The 27,334-nt window shown below is 46.8% G+C and overlaps 1 protein-coding gene across 4 annotated transcripts; it reads right to left on the reverse strand.

Moving 5' to 3' along the window:
* Window positions 1-18: 18 nt before the first annotated feature.
* On the reverse strand, window positions 19-27,334 carry LOC115308168 (phosphoglycerate kinase). Of its 4 annotated transcripts, XM_042289817.1 has the most exons (14): window positions 27,259-27,289; window positions 26,987-27,154; window positions 26,490-26,540; window positions 26,241-26,393; window positions 24,969-25,113; window positions 22,152-22,255; window positions 20,494-20,613; window positions 20,299-20,413; window positions 16,141-16,320; window positions 10,210-10,286; window positions 10,030-10,130; window positions 9,620-9,718; window positions 1,123-1,185; window positions 285-575 (listed from the first exon to the last, which is right to left on the reverse strand). In XM_042289817.1, the coding sequence occupies exons 2-13, from the start codon at window positions 27,046-27,048 to the stop codon at window positions 1,145-1,147; spliced, it is 1,248 nt and encodes a 415-aa protein (XP_042145751.1). In that variant the 5' UTR covers window positions 27,049-27,154; window positions 27,259-27,289; the 3' UTR covers window positions 285-575; window positions 1,123-1,144. The 4 variants fall into 4 exon arrangements, with proteins under 4 accessions (XP_029833004.2, XP_029833006.2, XP_042145751.1 ...); XM_029977144.4 differs by lacking the exon at window positions 1,123-1,185 and having other exon boundaries at window positions 19-575; window positions 27,259-27,308; XM_029977146.4 differs by lacking the exon at window positions 1,123-1,185 and having other exon boundaries at window positions 19-575; window positions 26,987-27,145; window positions 27,259-27,277.

Here is a 27,334-nt window from a genome sequence, read left to right on the forward strand (position 1 = left end):
TGGAAAGAAATGCTTGCATTGCGATTGAACACAACCTATTTATTGCCCACTCGTAGACCATACACACCATCCATTAGCCATTCACAAGCTAAACTCTGCAATCCAAAAATGGTCCTCAGCTATCGTTAAGATGCCTCGTAATTTCTGCTATCCAGTCCTCAAAAGCCTTAGCAGAAGCTGATCATCTAAAGCAACCTTGGAGGGCTAGCTACCATGCAACATGCAGGCACTATGCGATAAAAAGCTCGCATGCCTTCATTGCCACAGTGTGGACAATATGCAGTGCTGCGTGTACAACACATAGTGCACATGAATTCTGCACCTAGGAAGCTGCACGGCTTCCAGAAGCAAGGCTGCGTTACAGAACGGGCGTTTGTGTGGAATGTCGTAGAGTGGCAAAAGGAGCTAGCGCACATCCCTTCACCGCTGACGTCTCAGCCAGAAGATGGCGAACAGAACCGCCACGCCGGCCAGGATGCCCAACGAGGCATGAACGCGTCGGTCCTCGCAGATTCTGAAGGGGCAGCAAGCACCGGAGGCGTCGGAAAGATAAGCAACTCCGGGAAGAGTCTTTCCTGAAAATCGATAGAACCACACCCTTTCTACACCGAAACTGGTAGTACTACTGTTACAATAAACAGCTGTTTACAATAGTCTTCACGCAATAAATTTTAATCTGATAGGCTACGAGGGTGCCACCACCTCTAATGTTGTCACCTCCAGTATGGGAGAAAACATTATTTCGCTGTTGCCACGCCAATAAAATACATTTGACATAAGCGTAACTGTCTCCCCTTTAGTTTTTTTTTTCTAACTTTAGGGAAACCAGCTGCCTGTCGCGCACGTGGATATCTCGCAGTAGGCCAGCGCGCTCTTTGAATATCAACCCGAAAAAGCGTCCACGAGACAGTACTCGCCACACTGGTCACCACACGCAGGCACGCCGACCAGAGCATGCCAAACATTTTAACGACAGTAATGCCAAGTTCCTTCCTCGACAATTTATTTTGACACAAGCGACACTTTTATTGGGCATAAATACACGCAAACGACAAGGAACTTCCTAGCATACGACCGCTCCTCGCTACACCAAAGACGGGGACGACGAACGACCCAACGTACGGACGACGCCGGGCGCATCCGTTTAGGCATCTGACAGGGCCGCGACACCGGGCAACACTTTCCCTGCAAGTGGGAGACGAGGAACTTTAAAAAAGCACTCTTCTTTTTGTCGAATAAAGTAGGAAAGGAGGGGACAGCTACTATTGCGTAGCATTTGGAAAGTCCATTTCACTAGACTTTTAAAAGGTGTTAGTCAGATGCAGCCCGTCAGTACCCATTCTACACCGAGGCTCGTGCGATCGGTGCAGCCGCCAACGGGACAGGAAGCATGTTAGTCTTTTTAGTTACCGCAGTTCTACACTCTGTTTTAGTTTAAAGGGATACTGAAGCAAAACTTGAAATACACCTATTATGTTCAGAAACAGGTTCAATATGATCAATGATATCCGTAAATCATAATCGCGCGTTTGTATTTTGAACGGATGGCTATATTTTTCATCCTGAGGGGCCCAATTGGGCGTGCGCTCAAAAACCAGCAATCGGAGAGTGCGATGAGTCTTGGGATATTGGGCGCATTCGTGACGTCACTTGTGCCAGACGGGAAAGGCTACGGCGTGGATGTTGTGGTTACGAGCGTTGCCACTTGGTGGCGCGTCGACGATTTACGACCTGTGACAACGTGGCCGTTTGAGATGTGCAAGGGCTGCACGCACGCTGCACCACGGCAAGTCTGCAACCACGGCACCACTGACCAAACCAGCTCTGAGGCCGGATTCTCAAAAGCGAACTCGCGACGAAAAAAGTGTGTACGACAAATTTGAGGGAAAACCCGTATTCTCGAAACAAGATTGTCATAACTTTTGCGCAGGTTACGACAGAATCCTACGACAGCTCCGAAGCTGTCTTACGCACTTTTTACGATCGAATCAACACGGCCGACAGCATCACTCAGTTACTTGGTAGCGATGACCAACGGACATATATTTTTCTACATGCTCTTCTCGTGTGTCCCGACTTCAACCAGCAAGAAAAAAGGAAGGAGTACTTGAAACAGACGATCAAGAACAAAGGATCCACGAACACCCGAGAAGGGCTACAACGGCTACGACTCTACCGACCAAACGAGCTTGGCAGAATATACAGGGTGAAACAAGGAGACGCCAGGCTCTTTAAATCGACCGGAAAATTTGGTTTCTTAACCTATCGCGCTATGACTTCGTGCAGCGTTGCCCACAGATGGTGCATTTTTTTTGTAAAATTTGTGGAGCAAACTTACCTGAGGAAAAAGTAAAGAAAGAAAAAGGCTTAGCTCCTATGAAAACGCAGCGACGCCACTGCCGTTTTCGCGAGGGAGACAAGAGATGGCGCAAGCGGTCGTGACGCCAACTGCCATCAACGAACAAGCAGACGACGCCGAGAGCCGGCCCTTTAGCAGACAAGGAACTGCAGTTCCTTGCTGTTACCACACCTGTCTTTTTTGTTTCTGCAACTGTCGCCGCCTGCAGAACGCGCGCCGCTTTTGAGTCGAAAAGATTGTCTGCTAAAAAGGCCTGCTCTCGGCGCCGTATGCTCGTTCGTTGGCGGCGTTTGTTGCGCCATCTCTTGTCTCCTGAGCAAAACGGCGCCGTGTTGTTTGCAGACCGGTGGCGTCGCTGCGTTTCCATAGGAGCTAAGCCTTTTTCTTTCTTTACCTTTTCCTCAGGTAAGTTCGCTTTTCACAAATTTTACAGAAAAAAAATGCACCATCTGTGGGCAACGCTGCACAAAGTCGTAGCGCGATAGGTTAGGAAACCGAATTTTCCGGTCGATTTAAAGGGACACTGACACCCCTCAAAAAAAATTTTTTATTTTTTGCCAGGCGCTTCATTATGGTGTCGGAGGACTACCCAATTAATATTTTGCAACAGAGTAGCGTATTTTTTTAATAAAGCCAAAAGACGCAACTGCTCGAAGCCGAAACCGAAACCCGACGGAGGTCGGAGAAGTGGAGAGGGGAGAGTGAGTGGCGGAAGTCACGTGGCTACACCCAACCGTGCGTTTTTGTCTTTTTTTTTTTTTTTTCTCCTCTCCGTAGCAGACGACACGACATGCGGCGTGCGGGAACTGCTCGCCGTGCGATACTTTTGCAGTTATGTTTGTTCCGCTCGTTGTTCTGTACTCCAAGATGAGTTGTTTTGTACATTGAGGAGTTGGAGATGAGTAGTGAGTGCCCGTGGTGAATTTCCATGATTGGCTCCGAAAAGAATACACCCAAGATGTTGCGTGAAGAGCTGGCTCACATGTCTTGCATCCGAAAAAAAGTGGCATTGTGCGACAGAGTTTCCGAAAGATCAACGGGATCGGGACCAATGGCTGGCTGCAATTCCTGTAGAACATATACGGGCACCTCGGAAAGCGGACGCTACCTGATTTATATGCTCCTTGCATCTTGTGGAAAGTAATTACATTGAGTTCGCAGGTGTCAAAACGGAAATCCCATACCATTTAATTCAGCGAAGTATTGTCCACAACATTTGTTTGTTATTTTTTGTTTGTTTCTTCAGTGATGATTGTAAAAAAAATAAAAAGATATGTAAACATCGGAAAATGTTTAAAAAAGAAATAGCATCACGGGGGATCGAACCCGGACCTACCGCATGTGAACCGGACGTCTTTCCCACTGAGCTACTGGGGCATCTCTTTAGTGGTGGATCTCTTTTCTTAGTAATAATCCAGCCGGTAAATTGCTGTCGATTTTTCTCTAGCAAAAGCACTCCCGGGTCGAAGACGGGAAGCACCACGCTTTGGGGACATTCGCACCTAGTAAAGAAATCGTACGCGTGCATATTCAACTCGAAGTGGACACGTCGTGCTTGACGTTTGCGCGAGCGATGTTTTCAGCCACGAGAAGGGAGCGACGGCTCGGCGACGTCTTCGTGCAAATCGGCTTGGTGGTCGGGCGTGTCGTACGGCATGAATACCAATTCTTTTGATCAGTCCCACATTTCTTTTTTAACGGTAGACAGAATTCGCCGATACCGCGAATGACAGTTCTGAAATAGAGGTCCCACGTCCCTCGTCCGCTGCCATCGCCGTCCCCGCGAGCCCCACGATACGCGAAACGACGAACGCACAGAATGCTTCCGGTTGTCTGTGGAACTTTTTTTTTTCAATCAACGTATTTACAGCTTTTTAGAAGCCACAAAAAATGGGTTTCATAATTTTTTCTATTTTTAATATTGAGTGTGTGCCTTCAGTGACCCACGACTTTGATTAAATTTGGTGGTCGCATCGATACCTTAGAAAACGGCCCGTGACCGCGAAAAAGAGAGTGAGCGAGACTCGAACCAGCCAGTTCTTGATCGGTGGTTTTCGGGCGGAAAGAAACCGAATTTCGAGCCGCAAATTCTGTTCTGGGTAGTTGAGCTCTCATATGTCACGTACAACTAAAAACCTCGGCGAGCATAAATACCCTGTCAGTGTCCCTTTAAAGAGCCTGGCGTCTCCTTGTTTCACCCTGTAGTACGCCTAGCAGCAACACCGACTCGGCGCACTGTTGCTCCGGCGGTCCTTGGCCAAGACCGTCTGTCCATGACCGGCTGGCCTGCTGAATGGAATATGCCCGCGCGACCCTTGTGGACCCTTCCCGGATGAATAGTTTGATCCCTGAACTAAATTTCAGAGGTCAATCTTTTCCCCTTGTCATCTCGATCTCCTTGTTTTCTGAGACAGCGGTGACGAACGCTGTCGTCGAAAAGGGACTCTCATTGATTCTATCTCCTTGTTTTGTGTGATATAGAGCTCAAATAAACGCCATACGGATTACCTTCGCAACACGGTATGTACACTTTGTTATTAGTGTGCCATTTTTATTCTGACACGACGCTATAGTATGTCACTGTCGAGCTATAGCAGTTCGTGGGAGCTACGCGATGTCGGTCCAACCTTTCTTTGCCAAGTGTCATGTCAGTATCGAGTTGCAATCGTAAAAGATCGGTCCAGAAGCGCTTACCGAAACGCGGTCTAACAGAGCGAATCCAGCACTTCGATCAAACGCGCGTGTCCGCTCCGAGTGTGAACAGGTATTTGCGTGGCTCTTGCCGACACTCTCGTAGTTCAAACATATCCTTTTTTTTGTCGCCTCGCAGCTCGCGACTCGCAGCAACTAATATCGGCCGTGCCAGAAGCATGCTCGGGTCGCGTCGTGCAAAGAGCCGCAACGAGAACGAGCTCACTGTGGCCGACTACGCTTTGGCTTTCTCCGCCAAGGCTTTGCAAATGCGTTGAGGCCTAGGCTAATTCTGCCGGCACGCCGTATTGCCACAGAACGCGGCTGCTCCTATGCCACAAGTGATGTCACGAGAACTTTCCCAGCATCCACCAGATGTGAATTTGAAATCGTTTAATTAGCTTTAAAATTAGTTCTGTGTTTTACGTCGCGATACTGATACAGTATAGACCACTTACAACGTAACCGCTTATAGTGCAGGACCGGGTATAACGCGGTTTTTTTAAACCACCGGTTCGCCTCCCATAGAACTCTATGTAATTGCATACCGCTTAAAATGCAGGCGCGCGATGGGAAATACCGGTTATAGTGCGGTTTCTGGCACAGCCCGCCAACCGCGCCGACGACCGGAGCAGCGAGCACGCTTCCCTGTGTGACACCAGATAACGGCGCTGACGGCGCGAGACGAGCCGCAAGGCCGCAAGCGGCACACGCGGGGCAAGGAGGTTGCTGGAAGAAGCGGGGGAAGCGAAGAGAGAAACTTCAGTTGCCATAGCGACGGAGGGACGCACGCACGTGTCGTCCACGTGCGTGCGTCCCTCCGCTGCGTTGGTTGAGGAGAAGTGTTCGCGCGCGTTGCATGCCGGTCGCGCAGCTGCTTCTATCCGCGAACATGGCGTCGGTTGTGATCGTCGATGAGACGGCGTTCATCTCATCGCGTAAAAGCGCTATCCTTGACTGTGAATTTTCGCTGTGTGTCGCTATGATAACCCAGCACGTACTAGACGGGAAGATCCACCTACTCGTGCGACGATGTCGTGGCGGCGCTCTCAAGACGGCAGAAACGCCCGTGTCGTCGTGTTTGTTTACTTCGACTACAGTGGTGATTTCTAAGCATTTGTGTCCTCGAACATCACCCGGATTTCTTATTTGGCGCATTTCATGCGTGTGCTCAAGTTAAAGGTATTACTGGCGCGTACCGTATAAAGGATGCGAATTTTCACGCGTTTTCGTCTCCGGAGAAAAATGATTAGGGTTAGCAATCCTGAACGCTCGCTACGTCCGTCCGCAACCGACGCCGTTAAAAGGCTGCGCCAGGCAAAAACCGCTCATTTCTTTCAAAATGTGTGAAACACTTGAGACAGAACTGTACTAGTCTGGTGAAATAAAGACTCTCCTCAAAGTAAGCTTTATTTTTCATCCAGCATAAAATAAATTCTTTTACAAAGGTAAGTTGTCTGATGGCATGTATTTTGGCCTGAAAAATTGATGTTTTGGTTATAGCGCGGTACCGCTTATAGTGCGGATTTTCGCGACTCCCGCGACATACGTTATATGCGGTCTACACTGTATTTCTGAGGTGGTGCCTGTCCCTAGCCCAAATTTATGCAGAAAGATTGGCACTAAAATTTTGTTTCCGTACCCCTTTAAAGCCTGGTTCGCACATTTGCACTTCGAGCGACTGTGTTGGGAAGGCTCGTGACCACTAGAGCACTATATAGCTCCTTCGGAGCAGAGTAGCACAATCTAGGACGCAGTCTCCCGGCGACTAGTGGCGAACGCCTGGAGGTTCCAACTGCGGTCAGAAATGCATGGAGAACGTGAGAAAATCGTTGTTTCTTCAGTATTGTGGGGATGTACGGAATGGCAATCGTTTCTGACATAATAATGGAACATTTTAGAATAATTTGCGCTAAGTTTTGTGCCACGCAAAGACATAACTTTTCTTAAAAAATTGCCTGAGCAGCATCACGCAGCAGACGACACGGCGACGTCACACCATTCACGTGACCCACTCCGGCCAACCCGAAAAGCCCATCTCCGCTGCGAGCAAAAATCGTCTGCTTCAAACGCCATTGCCTCGGAAATTGCCTTCTCGAAATTTACACACGCATCCGATATTATTAAAGCTTAGATAAAGTGTTTAGCGTTTTACTAAATTCACGACAGACTAGTTTTGAAAAGTGTGAACTCGCCGTTCATTCTTTAATCAGCCGTATTGTGACGATCTCCATGTATTCTCCCATAGGGCAGGCCGCCTCCTGGAACCCTGAGTACCACGTGACTCGCGCCGAGCCGCTCTGTCGGCCATGTTGTCGGCAAAACACGGGGTTCAAAGGATTACGCTAGTCTGCTCCGTAAGAGCTATATAGTGCTCTAGTGACCACTAATGATGAGAGAGCACACTGACACCATCTATCTGGTAGATGTGAACTGCTTCCCACCTCCATATGTGTTGTTTTTTTTTGTTTTTTTTGCGGGTTTGAAATAATTTTGACAATGTTATAAGCGAGCATTTCTCGCCCATCATGTGTAGGTTTGATCCCGCAAATAGAGCAGAAACTTCAATCTAGTTTTACGTGGACCACAAGCGTTTCCGGGGTTACCCGACAAAATGCGTCTGAGGGTTCTCTCATTGTAAGCGGTCACGAGCCGCCGTGACGCAGTCTGAGGCGTAGCAACCGTGCAACTTGCTCCCGAACTATGGTCACGTGCAGATAAGTGCGGTCGAGGCCAAGGGCCCAACACTGAAAGGACTTGTCCTGTTGTTCGTGAGCAGTAGGTCTTGGATACTATGCTACAGAGCTTGGACCCAATAGTGCGTAGGCCTCATACAGGGTGCATTCATCATACTTTGAAGTACAAAAAATGAGCGCCTGAGTCTAACAGAAAAAAAAAAGCATTTTGCTACAAACGTGCAGCTAAACTTTTTTCTTTTTTTTTTTTTTTTTTTTTTTTTGCGAGGAGATTGATTAGCGTATGGCATTTTTTGCGATAGAAAAGCGGGTGGAAGGAAAAGGAAATAAGACTGTCTTACATTACATCCCCTTCATTTTGCCAAAATTAATGTTGTGGAAGCTCACCCTAAAATTCAATGGTTTTATATGTTTTTACTCTAGTCAACTCATCCTTTCATATTTTTACTAAAAAACGTGCCATCTCATTACGCTTCAGTTTTACCTAACTCTGTCGAAGAAACCAATTTGCGCGTTCTCTTTAAAGGGCAACACACCGTCGGGTCCATGCTGAAGATCAGTGGTTCTCAAGCATGGATGTGTTTAGGACCCCTTGGGGACCCCCGCCAAAGTGGTGGGGAACCTCATGCCAACGAAGGAAGGGGGGGCAGTACAAAATAAGAAGACTAATTGCAGCGCAAAAAGGGCTTCCTTTAGGACCGCTTCAGACGGGGCAATTTCTTCCAGGATCTTGACGTCGCAACACCAGCAACACGGGTCGCCCGCGTTCACACAGCAACCGAATTGCTACGACTGGCCATCATCATCGTCCGATTTTAATTTTCTTGCACTATTTAGATAAGCAGTTATGCGCTATAAATATGTTTTTATATCTTTAAATGGCATTGAGAATACTAACTCATCTTTCTGAAACTGTTTATTCCCAAAAACTATCCATTTCAATCCAGAAGCAAGTCTCTAGTTGTTATCATCACCGCCACGAGGGTGTCGGATGAAAATGTCGCGTCCCTGATTGGCTGCTGCCGCTTCAAACATCTCCGAGTTGTCCAAGTTGCTCGTCCTTTTCGAGCAAGACATATTACGAGCAATTCATGTTGCAGCAGCTGGATCTAGGAGATGCCATTGAACAACTCGCAAGAAACACCTAAATTGCTGGGAAAGTTGCCCCGTCTGAAGCAGGCCTTACTGTTATGGACAGGACAAGTGAGAAGCATCAAGTAAAAGGATGAATGGATGGCTAGATGGTAACGGCTGAACACTTTATAATGGGTGTTACCTTGCAACCACCTGGCCAGGGTCAACAAAAAAACTTTTTTTTTTTCCAATGTTTTAAGAAGGGTTTAAGGGTTGAGGCGAGGGCTTCACAGAACCCCATTTGAGATCCAGTACTGTAGGTCATGTGATCGACACACAAAGCATTAAACAAGAGCAACCATCCCGAATGGTTGCACTAGAGCCGCAGCTCCACCTCAAGCATCGACTCTCCATTTTCTTGTGGGCACCAGCATTTTAGTTTAGAGTGGGTGCATTGGCAATTGTTACAATTGTAAAATGCAACTTCCTGAGCTTCTGACACGATGCCGGCCGAAGCCAGACGCTATCATTCTGCTCTGTCGCAGACTGCTCCAACATTTCTGGAGGACGAGAAAGTGTCTCCTGTGCATTCAGGAAAAGGTTAGAATAACTGGCAACAATGATTTTAAGCACCGAGAAAGATAAAGTTTCCTTATTTTGCGAGTTTAGTTTATCTGGTGGCTCTAGGCTAGGCGAGATCCACTGTCGCGTTTGGAGACGATCGCACGCTTCGCAGCGTGCCGAAACTAGCAACGGCGAACTGAATCGAAAATGTCTGGAAAAGAAAGGGCACACTTGCCTTCCAGCAGCTCCAGACTAGCACCACCCCCAGTGCTGACGTGGCTCACCTTGTCCTCGGTCTTCCACTTGGCGCAGCACGTCGCCGTGTCGCCTCCACCTGAAATTCACGCCATCAAATAACCAGTTCCTATCAAGATGCACAGGGCCAGGTCCTGGCACTTTCATGTCACCGGCATGTCGATGGTGACATCACGCTGATGACAGTGTTCATGTAACATCATCGGCGTTCTAAAAGGTTCACCGTGACGTCATCACGTGATGACATCAGTGTTTATGCGAGCGACGTCATCAGCGTGACGATCGTCACGTGACATCTCATAGAACCTCTAAATGCTGTGCATTTAGAGTGCCTTTAGTATTTACCAGAGATGGGCAGTTCTTTTTAAGCAGACAGCTTCTGGGCCTTACCAATGATGGTGGTCGCACCCTTGGCAGTCACCTCCACGACGGCATCCATGATCCCCTTTGTTCCAGAGGCAAAGTTGTCCCACTCAAACACTCCCATGGGCCTTGAGACCAGTTGGGGGGGAAACGAGACGACGGGCACGTCAACCCTGAATCACGGTAAAGTTCACGAGTCCAGCTCACCCGTTCCAAACGATAGTCTTGGCTCTCCTGACAGCCTCCTGAAACTTGACAACACTTTGCTTTCCCACGTCTAGCCCCTGGAACAAAATGCATCGTTGTATTTGACTCATAAACTAAGTCTTCGCCATTTTTCGAATATTCGAAATGAAGAATCATTTAGAATATCGCAGAAATACGCTTAACTTTTCTCAAGTCACCCGGGAGCTGTTGTATAAAACAAATGTGTTATCTATTTTAGAATATGCCTGCACTGTGTGGGACCCGCCGACTATCACTGATAAACTAGAAAGGGTGCAAAACTTTGCGGCCCACTATGTATTGGGAAGGTCAATAAAAGATAGAGATTTTAGCGTGTCACTCGCCAAACAGACCCTACAGTGGGGTACACTTGAATACCGTAGAGCAAGGGTTCGCTTCAAGTTTTTTCACAGTATATATCATTCCCCAACCGGAATCCCACGTGACACCTCTCTTTTCTCACCACATCATCAAACCGCCCGAGTGGATCACGTTCATAAGGTTCGTGAGTACAGATGTAGGACGGCAGTTTTGAGTAGTGCTTTCTTCCCGAAAACAATTTTCCAATGGAACCGGTTACCTTCTGCCATATATCAATTTTGTCGAACGATGCCTTTTATTCTGCCCTGGAATCAGTCAAGTTGCTAAAGTAAAAGTTATGCAATATGTGTCGCGGATTCGAGATCTGCTTTGATGTACATAAACTATCCTGCCGTCATTTGTTGATATAGAGTGATGCTGTGTGTTGCGAAGTTGTAATTTGCTTCCATGTACCGTATTTACTTGCACAATGAACGCACTCGCGTAATGAACGCACCCCCCAAGTCGGCTCTCAAAATTTCGACTTTTTTTTTTTCACTCGCGTAATAAAGGCACCCCCAACTCGGACGTCAAAATTTTGACCCCCTCCCCCCACGCGCGTGAAATGAACGCACTTTTCTATCCTGGTGCAGCGAGGTCGCGAATGCATGGGCAGTGTGGGCGAACAAAATGCCTAGCAAAAGGCGTTAAAAACATTCGCTAAGATCCAGCGGACGCAAGAAAAAAAAACATGGAGGAGCTTCTTTTTTTTTTTTTTTTCACAGCACAGTTTGGACTTTGGGTTTGCGCGCCGCCGCGCGCAAGGAGGTAAGAAAGAGAAGCAGAGAAGCGCTCTAACCGCTCATTCACACTGGAAGCGGATCCGCGTTCGCAAAGCGGTTGCGAACGCGGTTGTATAAAGATCCAGTACATCTGCACGCGCACTTGATGTCATCGAGTGCGCGTGCAATTGCACTGGATCTTATACAACCGCGTTCGCAACCGCCTTGCGAACGCGGATCCGCTTCCAGTGTGAATGAGCGGTAAGCGAACGAAACAGCTTGCGAAAGGCGGCGAAAAGAAAAAAAAAAATATCCACGGAACTAAAAGAAAACAAAACAGAGCTTTTTTTTTTTCTCTTTTTTTTTGCACGCACAGCCCAGTTTGGTTATGGGGGGGGGGGGGGGGTCGCGGGCCGCGCGCAAGGAGGTAAGAAAGAGGGGCGGAGAAGCCCTCTAAGCAACCAAAACAGCTTGCAAAAGGCGGCAAAAAAAAAAAAAAAAAAACACGGAACTGAGAAAAAAACAAAAGAAAAAGAGGAGCTTTTTTTTTTTAATTTTATTTTGCACAGCGCAGTTTGGTTACGGGGGGTCGTGCGTCGCGCGGTCCCGCGCCGCGAGCAAGGATAAAGCCTGGTTCAGACAGTTGCGTTTGACTGCGTTGCGGCAGCGAGAAACCAGGACATCCCTGCTGCTTACATCGCGTGCCAAGATGATTCCTTGGATTGCATCCACGCTTCATACGAAGCACAGATGTGTCGGTGACTAGCTTTCCGCACTCGACGCAACGCAGTCAAACGCAAGTGTCTGAACCGGCCTTAAGAAAGATAAGCGGAGAGCCTTCGTCTAAGCAACGCCTAAGCAAACAAAACAGCTTGCGAAAGGCGGCAAGAACAAACAAACAAACCAAGAAACTAAGAAAAAAAGAATTTAAGAGGTTTTTTTTTTTTTTGCACAGCTTAGTTCGGTTACGGGGTCGGGCGCCGCGCGCAAAGCGATAAGAAGTTACTTCAATTTTTCAGGATAAAAGGTCCGTTCATTATGCGAGTAAATACGGACGCAAAAATTTTACTTCGCGTAATGAACGCACCCCCCAACTTTGCATCGATTTTTCGGACAAAAAAGTGTGTTCATTCTGCGAGTAAGTACTCTTGCCGTCATTTAACCCAATTGCACTTCACAAGAAGCCTGCTTGTGTGTATTCAAGTAATGTTTGGCGTATGTGACCTCCCCGCTGTAATGCCAAAAAGCGCTGCGAGTATTGGATAAATAAATAAATAAATATTCGAAACAAATCGAATATACGAGAACACTTTCGAAAGCACTACAGTAGTATCACTTACTAGTTCTGCCACAATTAGCTTCCGTGAACGAAGGTAATCAAAACCACTACGCATCACAATGCAGTCTCAGTAATATTGCCACGTGCATCGCCGAACGAGTGCCTGCATGGCCGAGTAGTTACCGCACCTGACTTTCGAGCGGAAGCCCAAAGTTCGATTCCCAGGAGCGGCAAGTCTTTTATTTATTTTTTCAATTTAAATTTCTGGTAAATTCAAAAACCTTGTTGTGTGTTCGACGTCCGAATGTTCTACACGCTGAACCTTCTACACCGATTGTTCTAGAAGTTAACGCGTGTACATAAAGGGCTCCGCGTGGCAAGCCGCAGTTCTCACTCCAACGTTCGATCTTGCTGCTACGCCGACGCCCACGACGCTCTGCTGTTATCTTCTGTTTTCTTTTTGTTTTGGGCGCAAGTTTGCCCCATTAAAATTTTAGTTCCCTCGGTTATTCTTTGTTTCGTCACCTCGTCATTTGTGAAAATATACAGCTTGAGCGTCCTTTCCTGACAACTTAACCCGCGATTCAACTGATTTTACTACTACCATCGCAGGTCGGGGGTTGCGCTATTTCGCCTCGTATTATGGTGGATGGACAATATTGTGGCGAGCCGTCTGTGAAGCAAAGAAACGAAGGGAAGACAAAAGAAGGAGGGAGGGGCACCATCTAGAAACACTTTGCAAAGTTGACGTCATCAATGGCGCAACGCATCACATGCAACCCAACACTTCGAACACCAACAGGCACCAAAGCACCCCTTGTCAAGCATTTCAAACTGCATCCAGTGTTAATGAAAGAGTATCAAGGGATTACTGCAGGTACGCCAAGAGGAGACCGACCGACGCTGACAGACTTTGTGTGCCGCACCCAACCCCTGCCAGAAAAGAGGACGCGAGCTCTAAATACTTGTTTATTCTCATTAACACAGGTCTGGTGTCTCAATATATGCGAGAATAAAAACGTTGCGAGTAAATGCCCTCGCCATAGATTGGTGATCGGCCACCAATTCTCCTGCCATGGGCCAAATCGTTGCAAAGCGGAGATGGAGTGGGCCAGAGAGAAAAACTGAGATGTGTGTGGGGGGAGGGGGGGGGGGGGGGGGGGGGGTTAAACTTGTAGAAATTGAAGATTAAAAGAAAAATCTTTCACATACTAAAATTGATATGCAAAGATGTTATCTTGATTCAGGCACACGTAACAAAAGATTGCTCAAATCCCCTCTTAGTAAAATGTTAAGTGCTCAATATTGCTTGCCAAAATGCAAATATTTACAGCGTTCAGTCCCTCAACTTGCAGCCAGAACAAGCGGCCATGCGATTTGAAGCCAATTATAACTCTTAACCGAGCTTCGCAGAACATTTTGGAGGTCTGTCATTCGCAAGAGCCCCATTTGACTTCACAGTCTTCATCTCATAAAAAGTATGTTTGCAGATATATACGTGCTGTAGTGGACAGTTCAGTCAAGGCTGCTGCAAGATTTCGTAGATTTTAGAACTTTAATTCAGGGAGGCCAGCAGCAAACTTAACGAAGTTGTTCGTTACAAGTGCATCCCTCAGCTTATTGCTCGTCTCAGGGTCGGCTGATCAGCAAATTCTATCTGCGGCAAATCTCTCGAACTTGTTCAGAGTTAATACGGCTGGTAATACCATTTCAGCAACCAAACGTACCTCTTGTCCTTGTGTTTTGGGGGGGGAGGGAGGCATTTTTGGTGGCGTGCCAAGGGCCATTAAATATTGCTCCGCGGGCCAAATGCATTGGCCGCTAATTACCTGACCCCTGCTTTAGATTATTCAACATTCTAAGTTAATCGAAGAATTTAATATTCACGTCCCCTAATCTTAATCCTATTGACCGCACGTCCCTAATCTTAATCCTATAGATCATGCCCCCTAATATTCATCCTATAGACAAAGTTGGAGACGGAATGGGCAGCGTCTTTTGAGCTCCTCCTACCATTGAGGCTTCGACATCTTTCTGGCGAAACAAGCACGCACATACCACCAACTATAACCGTGGTAATCGAAGCCACTTTGCTAGCACAGGGGATAGAGTATCAAATTACGTTGGTGGTTGGAATCCTATCGAGGGGTTGGGTCTTTGATAAAGACAACTGGCCGCATTATCATATTTTTGTCGCAGCATTTTGCGACGCTCCAGGCTTGGAAAGCAGCCCTAAAACAGATTTGGCGTTAGCGCAGGTGGCAAATATTTTCGTTCTCGAGTTTTAATGGTTTTCTCAGCGGCACGTCGTAAGAAGCACGGATAAATCTAACGTGTACTCGATAAGCCTATAGCGATCGAGACATCATTAAAGCTCCTTGCCACAGCCTAGTGGAAAATCCGTAGCTCTCCGAGCGACACTTGAGCCATCAAAGCTCACGGCATATTTGGACAATGCCATGGCACGAATCTCTGCCAAACGTGGCACATGTTTGTGCGCAAACGAGCAAATTATTCTGCACACCTAAATTATGCTGCATTCCCAGCCCACCTCAGATGCAGCAGAGACAGGAGCCATGAAACCATTTCTCAACTTTTGCTAAATACTAGTTAGAATCACTCCCTAATGTTAATTACTGAATGAACTTGCCTTAGGTTTTCTTTCTATGCAATGGCAGTGGCCAAAATAATTCGAGAAATATGAGCATCGTTCATCCCCTCAACTCTGAGCCAGAACAAGCGGCCACGTGGCCTGGTGCCTATCCTATGCCACCAACGTTCATCATACCCATGCGCTGGGGTTGGCAAAGTAGAAAATGCGTGCTGAGCTGCAGGCATTGTTAGAGTTCGGCTCTTCTCATCACCGCAGTGGATGGACAAGAGCCACTACCCGAGTGTCCGCCGAGGCATTGGTTGTTACGAGCCCAAGCCGACTGCTCGCGCAGTTCTCATGTCCAATCTGTGAGCTGCGCTCAACTGTCGTCAGGGTTGGTTTCGATCCCACAATTACATCATCAAGCTTTGCAAAGGCAAGACTGAAAGAAATAGTCCCCTTTTAACCTCGCACCGCGACAAAGAAGCTTCTGAATCAGTGGCGGACTGTGCAAGTATACTAGGGCCAGGCTAGGACCAGCACGCCTCTGCAAAGTCACAATCATTCCAACCCAGTATCATTTCATGACTCCTTTAAAGCTGGTTCACACAAATTTGCATCATAATGTGATTGACTGCACTGCCAGTGACACGAGAAAACACCCTGGTGCCACCTAGCCTCGAAGCACTTCTTATCTGCACATTCTTTACACATTGTTGTTCCACCGCGTGCTCGAAATAATTTTGAATAATGCTGCGAGCGACTTTCAGTCTAGTTATCGGAACAGTTCCAGGGCTACCTGCCAGATGGCACCAGTGTGCCAATATGTGCTCACGTCGTAAGAGCTCCGAAGCGCCAATGCAGTCGATAACACTCAAATGTCGCCCTTCACGAGTCTGAAGCAAGCGGACAGTGGCCCGGTGCACGAATGCCACTGCAAATGGCGACAAATAGCTCACCATCCATCCGGAGGGGATTCCGCCCTGGACGGTGGCCGACCCGACGGCCGCCTTCTCGTCAAACTTGTCGGCCGTCACAAAGTCGACGGGAAGGTGGATCTGAACGTTGTTCTTCTTCGCCTTCTCCAGCAGGCTGTTCACAATCGTTGCTCCGTCGCTGTCATACAGCGAGCCCCCAATCTGCACGCCCACCAAAGGCAAAATATGCTTGTAATGCTGCCCGATTCCTAAATTTGCTCTAGCAAACATTAATTAATTGCTAGCGCCGCCTCTAATCTAAGGCACCGTAAACTACTTTCTTTTCGCGAATTTAGCGACTTTAAAAACATTGCAAAAAATAGACCCTGCAAATATATTAACTTGTATATTGAGTATGTAGTGCACCACTCCCAATCGTAAAATTCTGTGCCTGCAAAATATTCCTAAAATCCAGAATTCGCAAAATTCTCAAAAATTGAACGGGCGAAAGTAAAATGGTTTACAATATGCAAGCTCGAATCTTTCCATGTGCGACAGCCTCATAAAACGAGTTGCATGCAATTCACAGAACTGGATTGATGCGCGCAATGGAGGTTTCATGCCATTTCGTAGGCACCCCAGCCGTTCATTATTTGCAGAGGAAATCGAGGCTCGTAGAACAGTATGCGCTGCGTGAATAGCACCTTGCGCCTGAATGAACTCGCGATAAATTTGGCCAGAAAAATCTAGGTATTTTGACGATTTCTGCACCATTAAGAAATAAGGAGAGACAACTTATTAGATGTAACAATCGAGCTCATCACTTTGGTTGTTTACTGCCGTGCTGACCTGTGCATGCCTATACACCTTTCCAAAAAACACTCGACCCCAGGGGCAACAAACCGTTTTCGAGCCTAGTCATCGAGTTTGAGGCTGGACTCTCGCAGGCGTCCCTCCTAAAGGCTAGCCCACATGGTGCGCTTTCCTCCGCGTCTGCGTCGCGCCTGCGCCTGCGCTTTGACGTCACTTCCGGCGCCGGGACGAAACGCGGCGTTTTTTGGCGCATTCCGGCGTATCTGAAGGAGGCAGATATTTTGCGTCCATGCGTCGCGTCTCGCGCTGCGTCCAGAAGGCAACAACCAACGAACCGCCGTGTTCACTAGTTGCATGGAGCGTTTGAATTTTCTCCACTGTTTTCGCCACTGTAGGACTGTAGTTTTCGCCACGAACCTCGCGGCAAAGGCGATAATAATAATAATAATAATAATAATAATAATAATAATAATACTTTTTATTTGCAAATATTGCGGTACCCACTCGGCAGCGTGCGAGGCTAGGCAAAAAGGTTGAGACCCTTGCACAGGTGGGCCCGCTAGCCCACCGCCAAGTAGGGAAAGGGATACGGGAAAGGAAAATAAATAGAAACACTCAAAACAGAAAGATACACACACAAAAACGGGTAGCAGCCCTGTGCCATTCCAAGGCAGAGCGCACGCACGCACGCAAACACACACACCCGCGCGCGCGGAGTTTACAAAATTTGCACGCTCGCGGCCTTAAATAAAAGAAGGCTTTTAGGCCCCGCCAACGCTAACAGCAGGGCGAACATGGGTAGTTACGTCCTTCCCCCCGAGGATATCAGTTTATCATACCTTTTACACAAGTCCAGGGAATCCTCTCTGCTCCGCGGGAGAGGCTGACGCTGCTTCAGCGGAACAGAGAGGACCTAGCGAAGTACAAAAGCGTCCTGCACTCTGGCAGGCCAAATGTAAAGAATATAAGGACACCGAGAGACAAAGGTACAATATTAATACTACCGGCAACAACCGGAACAACGTAACCTATGTAGCGGCCAGCGGCCAGCTGTAAATGTTTTGGCGCGGGCGATGGTGATGCCAATGGCGTATCGAAACGTGGATGAGGCGTACGCACTAAAAAGGATGAAAATTAGTGAAATTGAGCTTCATTGCGATTGCTGTAATAAAAATGAGCGCTTACTATTACTAAAATTAAATATTACGGCATGTAGCCATCATTTACCGCGCAATTTCTATTTAATATTTGCTTTTGTTTCTTAAAGGGGCCCTGCAATCATATTTAAGCGTCTACCTTTTTTTGCGGTTTCCACGTCTCTTGGGGTTGGGGCAAGCCAGCGGGCACGGAGAGAGTAACTAAATATCAGTGCATCATATTTTAACCAGACGACACGGAAACCTCCTCCACCGACGAGGGCGACCCGCGGTACCGAAAGCGCGCAAAATGTGACGTCCTTGGTACTGGGCTTGCCACTGGTCAAAGCCGCTAAGAGCTTTTTTTTAGTCGAGATACAAATTATAAGTGTCGCGAACCGTTTCAATTATGTATGAAAGTAGATTTTGTTCACTATTTTAGATCAGAAAAGAAACAAATGCAGTTTAGAAAGTACGGAACCGAGAAATGACCCGTCGACATACCCGCTACCAAGCGGCGGAAAAAAACAGCGCATACTAGAAAAGGCTAGTGGGATGAGGCTACGACAAACGAGGAGCGTAGAAAGGTCCCGAATGTACGCGGCGGCGCTGTGGTCGTATACCGGCTCAAGAATTCGACCGGTTACTACGTTCAGTACGCTCAGGTTCAGTGCAAATTAAAAACCAGTCAAAAAGTCATTGCAGGGCCCCTTTAAGCGCGTCTGGCTACGTTGGGCAGACGCTTCGGAAACGCAGACGCGAAGAGCTGCACGGTAGCGCTGCGTGTGGTTTGACTGGGCGCACGCGTCCTGCTTAGCGCGCGCGCCAAGCCAAGACGCGCGTCTAGACGCACTAAAAAACGCGCCATGTGGGCTAGCCTTAACCCTAACCGAGTGGACTGTGATTTCAACAGGCGCAGCCTCCGTAGGCACAGTTTCAAACGCTGCTGGCGGCTAAATTCTCGTCTTTTCCCGCTGTATTTCGTGTTCCATGGTACATGTATTTTCCCGAGGACATTGAGAAAGCATTTAAAAAAAAAAAACTGTAAACTATTTTTGTTGGGTACGCGCGCGACAGAACAAATGCGACTGGAATTAGTTATTTGTTGTTTTTTTTTACGATAAGCTTTGACGGCGCCGCGGGATTCGCCGCATGTGAGGCGACAAAGCGCTTTGCTGTCAAAAATAAATTGCAACAGAACAAGATCGAAAGGCATGCATTTTTCACGCTCACAAATAACGTGTTTACGAATGGACAGGACACGGACATACAACTGAGGAAGTGTTAACATTCTAACAATATATTGTACGTACCACACGATGCAGCGTAATCCGAAAAGAATTTATTTGAGATAGATCTCAAATAACAGAGTCACAGTCGACGACAGTCACACCTTGACGATCGGACGGAATCCAAGATGACTTTGTTTTGGGGCGCATTTTGGGGAGAGCTTCCTTTTTTCAAAACAGCACCAAGTCAAAGGAACGAACGCGACTGACCCGTTTCTCACCCCACCCCGGACAACTATTTTTGGAGACGACTGAGCATTTCTACGCGGATTATCTCTGGGACGGGGGAGAACAATGTTCGCAAAATTGCATCGGGGGCCGTTCGATGCCCTTCACCTCCTTCGTTTCCCGTGAATGTCGAGCAGAAAAGCTTGAATGGCAGGCACTTACCAGCCTTATTTCTCACAATGGAAGATAACTCAAAAAGGGTACGCAGCACGCATAAAAAAATTAAGTGGAAACTTTCAAGAGAGGCAAGATAACGTCGAATGCAGAACTGCAAAAACGTAGGTAGAGAACCACGCCGAGCGGGTCTTCACAGTCCCAGAGAGTGGCAGAAAATTTCTAGTTGATAGAGAGCGCGAGAGTCGCACCAGCCGCATCAGCATCAGCAACATGGCGGCGGCCTAGGAGTGTATTTTGGAAAGGTGTATACTCCATTCACCCTAAGCAGACACGGTTCAGGGAGCTCGTAACTCCGACCGCACCGTCGGCATAGGGCTGAATGGTGTACAGGCTGCGTTTTGCTCAGCTTCAGCTACGGCATTTGCAAATGAGTAGAAGTGTGCAAACAGCTGTTTGAATCAAATAGTGCCGCATCACTGGTAGCCTTCACAGTGCAAAGGAAAGCCACGGTATACCGGCTTTCTTTACAGTGTCAAAGCTAGCTGATGGTGCTACTCCATTTAAAGCGGTACCCCCCCCCACAAATTAGAAATCTTTGGCTGGAGGTGTCGCAATACCTGCATGTTCTCGGTGACCTTGAGGAAGGTGAAAGCCATTCCTCCGCCAATGATCATCTCGTTCACCTTGTCGAGCATGTTCTCAATCAGCTGGATCTTGTCCTTCACTTTGGCTCTGTCGTAATACCAAAGAGTGGATATTACCGCATCAGCCGTGGACGACACTCCCAGGAACTCTGACGAATCACTCCTCACCCTCCCAGGATGGCGAGGAACGGCCGGGACGGATTATCCAAGGCCTTGCTGAAGTACTCCAGCTCTTTTTTCATCAACAGTCCAGCTGCCCTCTGTGCAAGCTTGACGCCAACCATCGAGCTGCACCAGAGCAAATTTCCCGATGTTATTATGAACTTGAAGGTTTAGCGTGGCTGCACACCAGAGATCCCACAAGAGCACAGCAAGTGCCAGGGATCAAGGACTAGAAAGAAGAGTGCACTACTCACAACCAAACTTGAATATTAACTCTAATGTTCAATTTAATGTGAACTTTTGTTAATAGCACACTCTTTCTAGTCCTTGTTCCCTGGAGCTTTCAGTATTCTTGCAATGTTCCAACCAGCCCACCTTCCTATCTTTCTGAGATCACACCTTCAGACAAATACACTCTCCTTGTGCAGGACATATATGGCCAGTCTTACACTCAAAAAAAAAACATGTTTGGCCACTCTACCAAATTCTTTGAAATGTGGTAGCTTTATAGGATCGGTTAGTTCGAACGGTTCCAAGAGCAGGATAACCCTCGGTCTTTCAGTGCCTGGGATGGGTAATCCTCTTAGCTCAAGGGTGCCTACTAACACCCCAACATTTATATATATATATATATTTTTTTTTTTTGCAAACAACTGAAAATGATTTCTAGAAATAGCCCAAAAATTTCAAGCTTGAAAACTACATATTTGCAAAAAAAAAAAAATATTTTCAGAAAGTTTTTTTTTTTTTTTTTTTTTTTTTTAAACGTCTGCCCAAATCCACAATGTACGGGGTTAGCTAAGTGCTGCAGGCAGTCCTTACCTTTTTAAATGACTTCAAACAGGAAGTGTCCTATCACTTTCCCTCCGATCGTTCAGGGGCATGCACACGTGCCACCTGGCCAACTGCGAGAGGGTTTCGCGGGACCTTTCTTCACGTGCAGACGACGCGTCACTTTTCAGTGCCTCTTTTCTTAGCAGTGTTAGTTGATCTAAAATGATTTTTAAAAAGGAATAAAACGATGTGTAGCAGACCTTACAGGGTGATGTGAGGGGAGATGTCGCAAAGGTGCTGCGCAAGAGGCCATACAGCACAGAAAAAAAAAAAAAAATCGTCCCAGCCGTCCTCAGCTTTTTTTTCGTGAGCACCCCTCTCAATACCCTCAGCGCAGCCGCCAGGTGCCGCCATATGTAGAATAGGAAGAAAAAGCTACGAGACAGCCAATGTTTTGTCATTAAAACTTCCAATCTCCATTCTTTTTTTTTTTAAACGCATTTTTTGTGTTTTTGCTATCTACACACCTCTTCCCCTTTGTTATGCCCTCTCCTCCTCCCAAAGTGTGTGGCCGTATCGTTAAAGGGGTATGTTTACTATACATTCAATTGTCTGGGAATGTTGAATCCAAAGCCTGGCTGTAGCCCTCACATCAGAAAGTTGATCACTTCACTCCAAAATCCTGTATCGGAATTCAGAAGTGCAGGGGGACCTCCAAAAGTGGCATACCGTTTTTGCTTGTTCCTCTACTGTTTGAATATTTCCTGAAAACACACAAGTGGTTGGTGGAGATGCAGAAACAATGCCTAGGAACTTTTCTCTACTTGGTCTATTCAACTTTCCTAATTTCTTAATTGTGATGACTGCGAGACAAAAAAGATCTTCCCCACCTGTGAGCTCGGTGGGCAGTTCCAAAGGCGTCATTGACAAACACGTCTCCGAGGCTTGTGAGCGATTGCTGGAAAGCAGCCGTGGCTTCAGGAGACGCTTTGACCTGCAAGCAAAATATTTCCAGGTTTCCTCTCAACCGAGTAAACACACGGCAAAAAAACTCAAGTTTTGTACATATTTTGCTAATATCAGTGCCTGAGGTTTGTCATAAGCGAGAGATTTATTAAATAAATGTGTATTTAAACGTCACACTCAACTCGACGCAGGCAACTATGCAAGACCAAAACGTAAAGTGCATGTTTAGGTTCTCATACAAGCGGTTTGTTTTAGGGGCAAAGCTCCTTAGGGTCTAGCCTTGTCCGTCCGGCGTTCGTGCTCACATCGATCATGCTGGTGCTCGTGATCGTGAGCTCACGAGCACGTAAGCATGTGCTCGTGTAAAACAAAAAAAAAATGTTTGCGCAGTTGACAGGATTGGAACGTGTGCGGGGAGACCCCAATGGATTTCTAGTCCATCGCCTTAACCACTCGGCCACGACTGCGGGACGAGTAGGGGGCTCTGAGATGTGGTAGTAACTCAAGAGCTGGGAATTCTGTAGTGGATGAAACGTTGCAGGTAGCCGCTCAACGTCTATACAGGAGAGGGCGCTGCGGTCACATGCGTATATAATCGCGCCAAACTTTGCATGCATTGGCTTAACGTTTATTCGCAACTCCAACGCCCTATAGGTGGCAGGGCGGTAGTTCCAAGATGGCGGAAGAAAGGGGGATAGATTCTCCAGGGTTTCCCGTGCGCCTGCTCGCTGACGCTGGTCAGTGCAATTAGAATGATTTATCTGTCTGCAAACGCGAAGTGGTTAGGGCAGGATCATATTACAGGTGACGGAGATGTTGATGCATGTTAGCAAAATGAGCATGCTGATATTTAAAAGTTGCGGAAACCTCCACTTGCGAAGCTTTGTGGTGGGCGAGCGCGTTTTACTCACCAGCCACGTCACTGTTTGCGGCAGAATATTTTTGAAGGTGATGAAGATATCGTGTTTGCGCATTGCCGTGGTCATTAATGCTCTAAAAAGTGAGCCGCGCACGGTGACCGTCAAGCTTCGGAAGAGCGGCATTCAGAGTATTGATGTCTTTGTGTCACAGGCTCGCAAATCACTGCTCACCATCTCGGTTTTAGTGTATTGCAACACGTGGCCATACTGCTCTATGGTTATTGATAGTAAGTTTGTTATCGTAGGCTACCGTGTGGTGTAGCATTACACACGTTAAAAATTGTGCTCCAAAGGCTGAGCCTTTGAAGCACAATTTTCAGCGCGTGTCAGGAGCATTTCTGCGCCGCCGCTGCCGTCCCCGTTCCTCTAGTTCTCCGCTCGTCCACGGGAGGGCGAGTGGCACGCTGGAGTTGCGAATAGACGACAGGGCGCTGCGGTCAAATGCTCAAATGCGTATGTAACCACGTTCCATACCACACATTCTCTTTCTGACATGGATGAAAACGAACGAAAGGCTCGGCATGCTGCGGCTCAGCGTCTACGCAGGCAAGCACCACCAGAGCTTCGCCCCAATCAACATCATTCACCACGTAAAAATGTGGTTTTTTTTTTTGGTTTTTTTTTTTTTTTTTTGGTTTTTTTGTTTAACTGATTTGTGGGGAGAGGTATGGTCTGTTTAGGTTTGAATTTTGGTGGTATTGTCTGGGATAGGTCGGTCGCAAAGGGACACTGATGAGGTATTTGTACCTGCAGAGATTTCTTTTTTTACTGAAACACAAGCTATGAAAGCCCAGCAACTGTATCTGCAGCTTGAAATCTGGCTTTTCTTCCGCACAAAAAATTGTAGATCAAGAACTAGTGTTGAGATCTGCTCTCGCTCTCTTTTCCACGGTCATGTGCGGTGAAGATAGTCCACAAACTAATTTCGACACTGTATGCCATTTAGTGCAAATATAAACGATTAAACATAGTAAAATCTATGGAAAATAAATTTTAGGACAAATTACCAGAAACAGGTTGATTAAAATGAACTCTGACTGCGTAGCTACAGAGAGTGACTCGCCACGACCTTCATACTTTGTGACATCACACCAGGAACTATGTGTTCCGCATGAAAAATTTATTAATTACGAGGTGCCTCTTCAAAGAAACACTAAACAAAAACAATTTTCATTAATTAAGTGCTCAGAGATGACATGTATTGTAATATCCCGAGGCCCACCTAAGATCAAAAGCAAATCGGGTGAAAATAGAGAGGAATTAAGCTAACTTTCAGTGTGCGATAAAAAGTTGAAAAATGTGAGTTTTTGTGACATGTAAACTTGTGACTGCAGGGATGCACCAGACTGTCCTTCTCTGTCAGCAATGTTTGCATATCTCCCGCCGTGGCTAAATAACACCATTTCTGCCAAGGTCACCATTAGACAAGGCCCTGCAATTACTAGAAGTCTTTCTCTGTTTTTGGAAAAATAGCAAATCTTGCCAGTAATAGGGGTAGGTATCTGTCGGGATATTAGGGTATGTTACCAAAGTCAATTTCCCCTAATAAAGCATTTTTAGTGCAATATTTGTATTGCAAAATTAATTACAGCAGTTTCGATACAGGCTTCTATGTTGGGGTCAACATCCAAATTAGATCAAAGTATATTTTGGAATGGCTCCTAAATCAAAATGGTCCTCACAAAATAAAAATTTCCCGTATTTTTTTTAAGGGTTGTTTTGTGACAATTTGTGACATGCATGTCCTGTCCAGGCAACTAAAAAATGAAGTTTTTTGAGAGTTTGGCCGAAGTCGCTTCCACATCCCACCGAGTGCCTGACCTTAGCGCCATTGGCATCCACTCCCTTGCCCTCCTCCTCAACGTGGAAGCGGAGGTTCTCGAGCAGAATCACCGTTCCCGGCGCCGGGTTGGCGCAGGCCTTCTCCACTTCCGACCCCACGCAGTCCGGCAGGAAAGTGACGTTCCTGCATCGTGGGAAGCAGAGCTGGTGAAATCCGGGACGCAGGGGCATTATCACCCCGCTTTGCGATTTGGCCTTGGGCGTTCTGATCAGCGAATGCCACACTCTCATTGGCTGCAGAGGGATAACGCTTGGTACTCAGCAAGCCCTGCATTTCTTCAGCCATCGGTGACTGCAGTGTCCTTCACAGGTTAATGGTACACCGGTAAGTCAAGGAAGCTGTCTTCATTACAGATCTTGGTTTTCGAATGAACTAGCTCCCCGAAACAAAGCTGCGCTTACGGAATGCCCAGGTTAGCATCGAGCTTTTGCGGGCAGTGCCATTAATCAAACTGCTTTTCCAATATTGTTGTAAATAACTTATTTGCAAAACAGACATTTTGTTTAAACCCCCCCCCTTTTTTTTTGTGAGAGAGCTCGATTGACAAATTTAGACGTTTAAACCAAGAAACTTGTTTGCGATTTAAGCTCGATGTTGTAATTTGGCGGTTGCCTCATTTTTTTAAATGCTTTAACCGAAGAACTTGTAATCACTTTAGAAAAGAACTGGCCGCTTTCCCACACCGTCTTTTAGGTCGGTGACATGTGCACTACTCTCCAACGTTTACATGCCAAGAAGAATTGTTTCGATTGTCCAGCTTTTTGTCTCGACTTGAGAGAAGCGTGGATTGTCCGTATATTTCCCAATGGCCGGGTTTACCCTGCTCTAGCTACCAGATCGGATGTAAAGACCAGCCCCTGCCAAAAAGGCACTGCTACTAGCCTCTCCTGAGCTCAAATAAATATCAATTTATTTTATATTTATTCGTACAATAATTGATATTTTGTGCAGCTCTGTTGAGCTCAAATAAATATTAATTAATATACAAGATTTCTGATTGCACCGAGTCGTAACGCAAGCCGATGCGGAGAGTAAGTCGTCTGCTTCTTGCGCAGGAGTTGCGGTGACGTCAGAACGACGTCAAGCTCCGATAGGCTTTGAGTGAAAGGATAGTGGGTAGACCTCAATGCTAGATGCCTCGAGATCTACCCGCTATTTTTTTCAATCAGCCAATAAGAGCTCGGCATTCTGACATCATTGCAAGAAAAGACAAACTTGCGACCTGCATATGTTTCCGTCAAAGACCCTACCTGCCAAGCAGGGTCTTCAGCTCTTCAGCAACAGGAGCGAGGGTGTACTTCTTGTCCACCTTCCCGTCGGGCCGACCGAGGTGGCTCATTAGAACCACCGACTTGGCACCATTGTTCAGTACATACTGCACAGTGTCCAGGGCGGCTACAATTCTGGAAGCAAAGCAATCAAGTCAATTGGCATGGAATTTAGCATTTAACACAATAACAACTTTTTTTTCTTTTTTTCCAATAGAAGGGAATGCTTGCCTTTGATTGTTAGCAACCTTACCATCCTTGAGAGGCACATTGAAGTCAACCCTGGAAGTGAAATTGAAAAAACGAGGGGGAAAAACGATCAGTTTCTGTCTGTTTACTTGCACATATCATGAACAAAAATTTAACCCATTCAAGGTTGTTGAAGGTCGCAGCTTCAGGAAGCGCCAATATTCTATTTCCAGCGCCTCTATCCAACTCCTCGACGCCTATTTAAAGTACCCTAAAGGCCGCTTTTCAAAAGCAGAGAAATTATACAAATCTTCCGAAGCCTTAATTTACCAGTGAGGTCCACTAATAACTTCCAAGTCTTCTCAATCAATGAAATACACATTCGAGACTTCTCGGCATTCACGCAAGCGATTGACTGTAGTATAAAAAAGAGTGTTTCTACGATTTGCACACTCCTAGCTGTCTACTCCCACCAAGCTAACGATGCGTCAAGCCCGGTCTCATTCAAGTCAACGAAGCCGGTAGTTGAATAATCTCACCTAATGATGACTCGCTTGTCTTTGACTGCCAAACTTTTGACGCCGAGCTTGTTGAAACTCATCTTTGCGGAGCTTTTCGGAGGTACCACGGGTTATGACCTTCGTTCAATGGAAGGTTGCGGTGGGACGCGAACTGCCGATCCCCGATGCTCTTCCGCTCTTATGTAGCTCAAAAAAAAAAAAAAGGGTAATATTTGAGTTGGGTTGTTGTGAAAATAAACTGCTTTACCTTAACAGTGTAGGGATAGAATCAAAGCTTCAAAAGCAAATACCAGTTCAACGGTTGAACGTTGACCAACCAACCGTAACCTAAACTTCACTGGTTCTGTTTTTGTTTCGAAAATCGCA

This window comes from Ixodes scapularis, unplaced genomic scaffold (assembly GCF_016920785.2).
Source record: "Ixodes scapularis isolate PalLabHiFi unplaced genomic scaffold, ASM1692078v2 PGA_scaffold13__105_contigs__length_92229423, whole genome shotgun sequence".
Lineage (NCBI taxonomy): Eukaryota > Metazoa > Arthropoda > Arachnida > Ixodida > Ixodidae > Ixodes > Ixodes scapularis.

Bases quoted from the DNA above. Each gene is read 5' to 3' on its own strand.
- LOC115308168 (XM_029977144.4), bottom strand. From the start codon at position 27,048: ATGAGTTTCAACAAGCTCGGCGTCAAAAGTTTGGCAGTCAAAGACAAG. The intron at 22,256-24,968 runs GTCAGGCACTCG...TTTTGCTTGCAG, and splicing joins TGGATGCCAATGGCGCTAAG to GTCAAAGCGTCTCCTGAAGC. The intron at 16,321-20,298 runs GTATTGCGACAC...GTGGGCGTGCAG, and splicing joins AGGTCACCGAGAACATGCAG to ATTGGGGGCTCGCTGTATGA.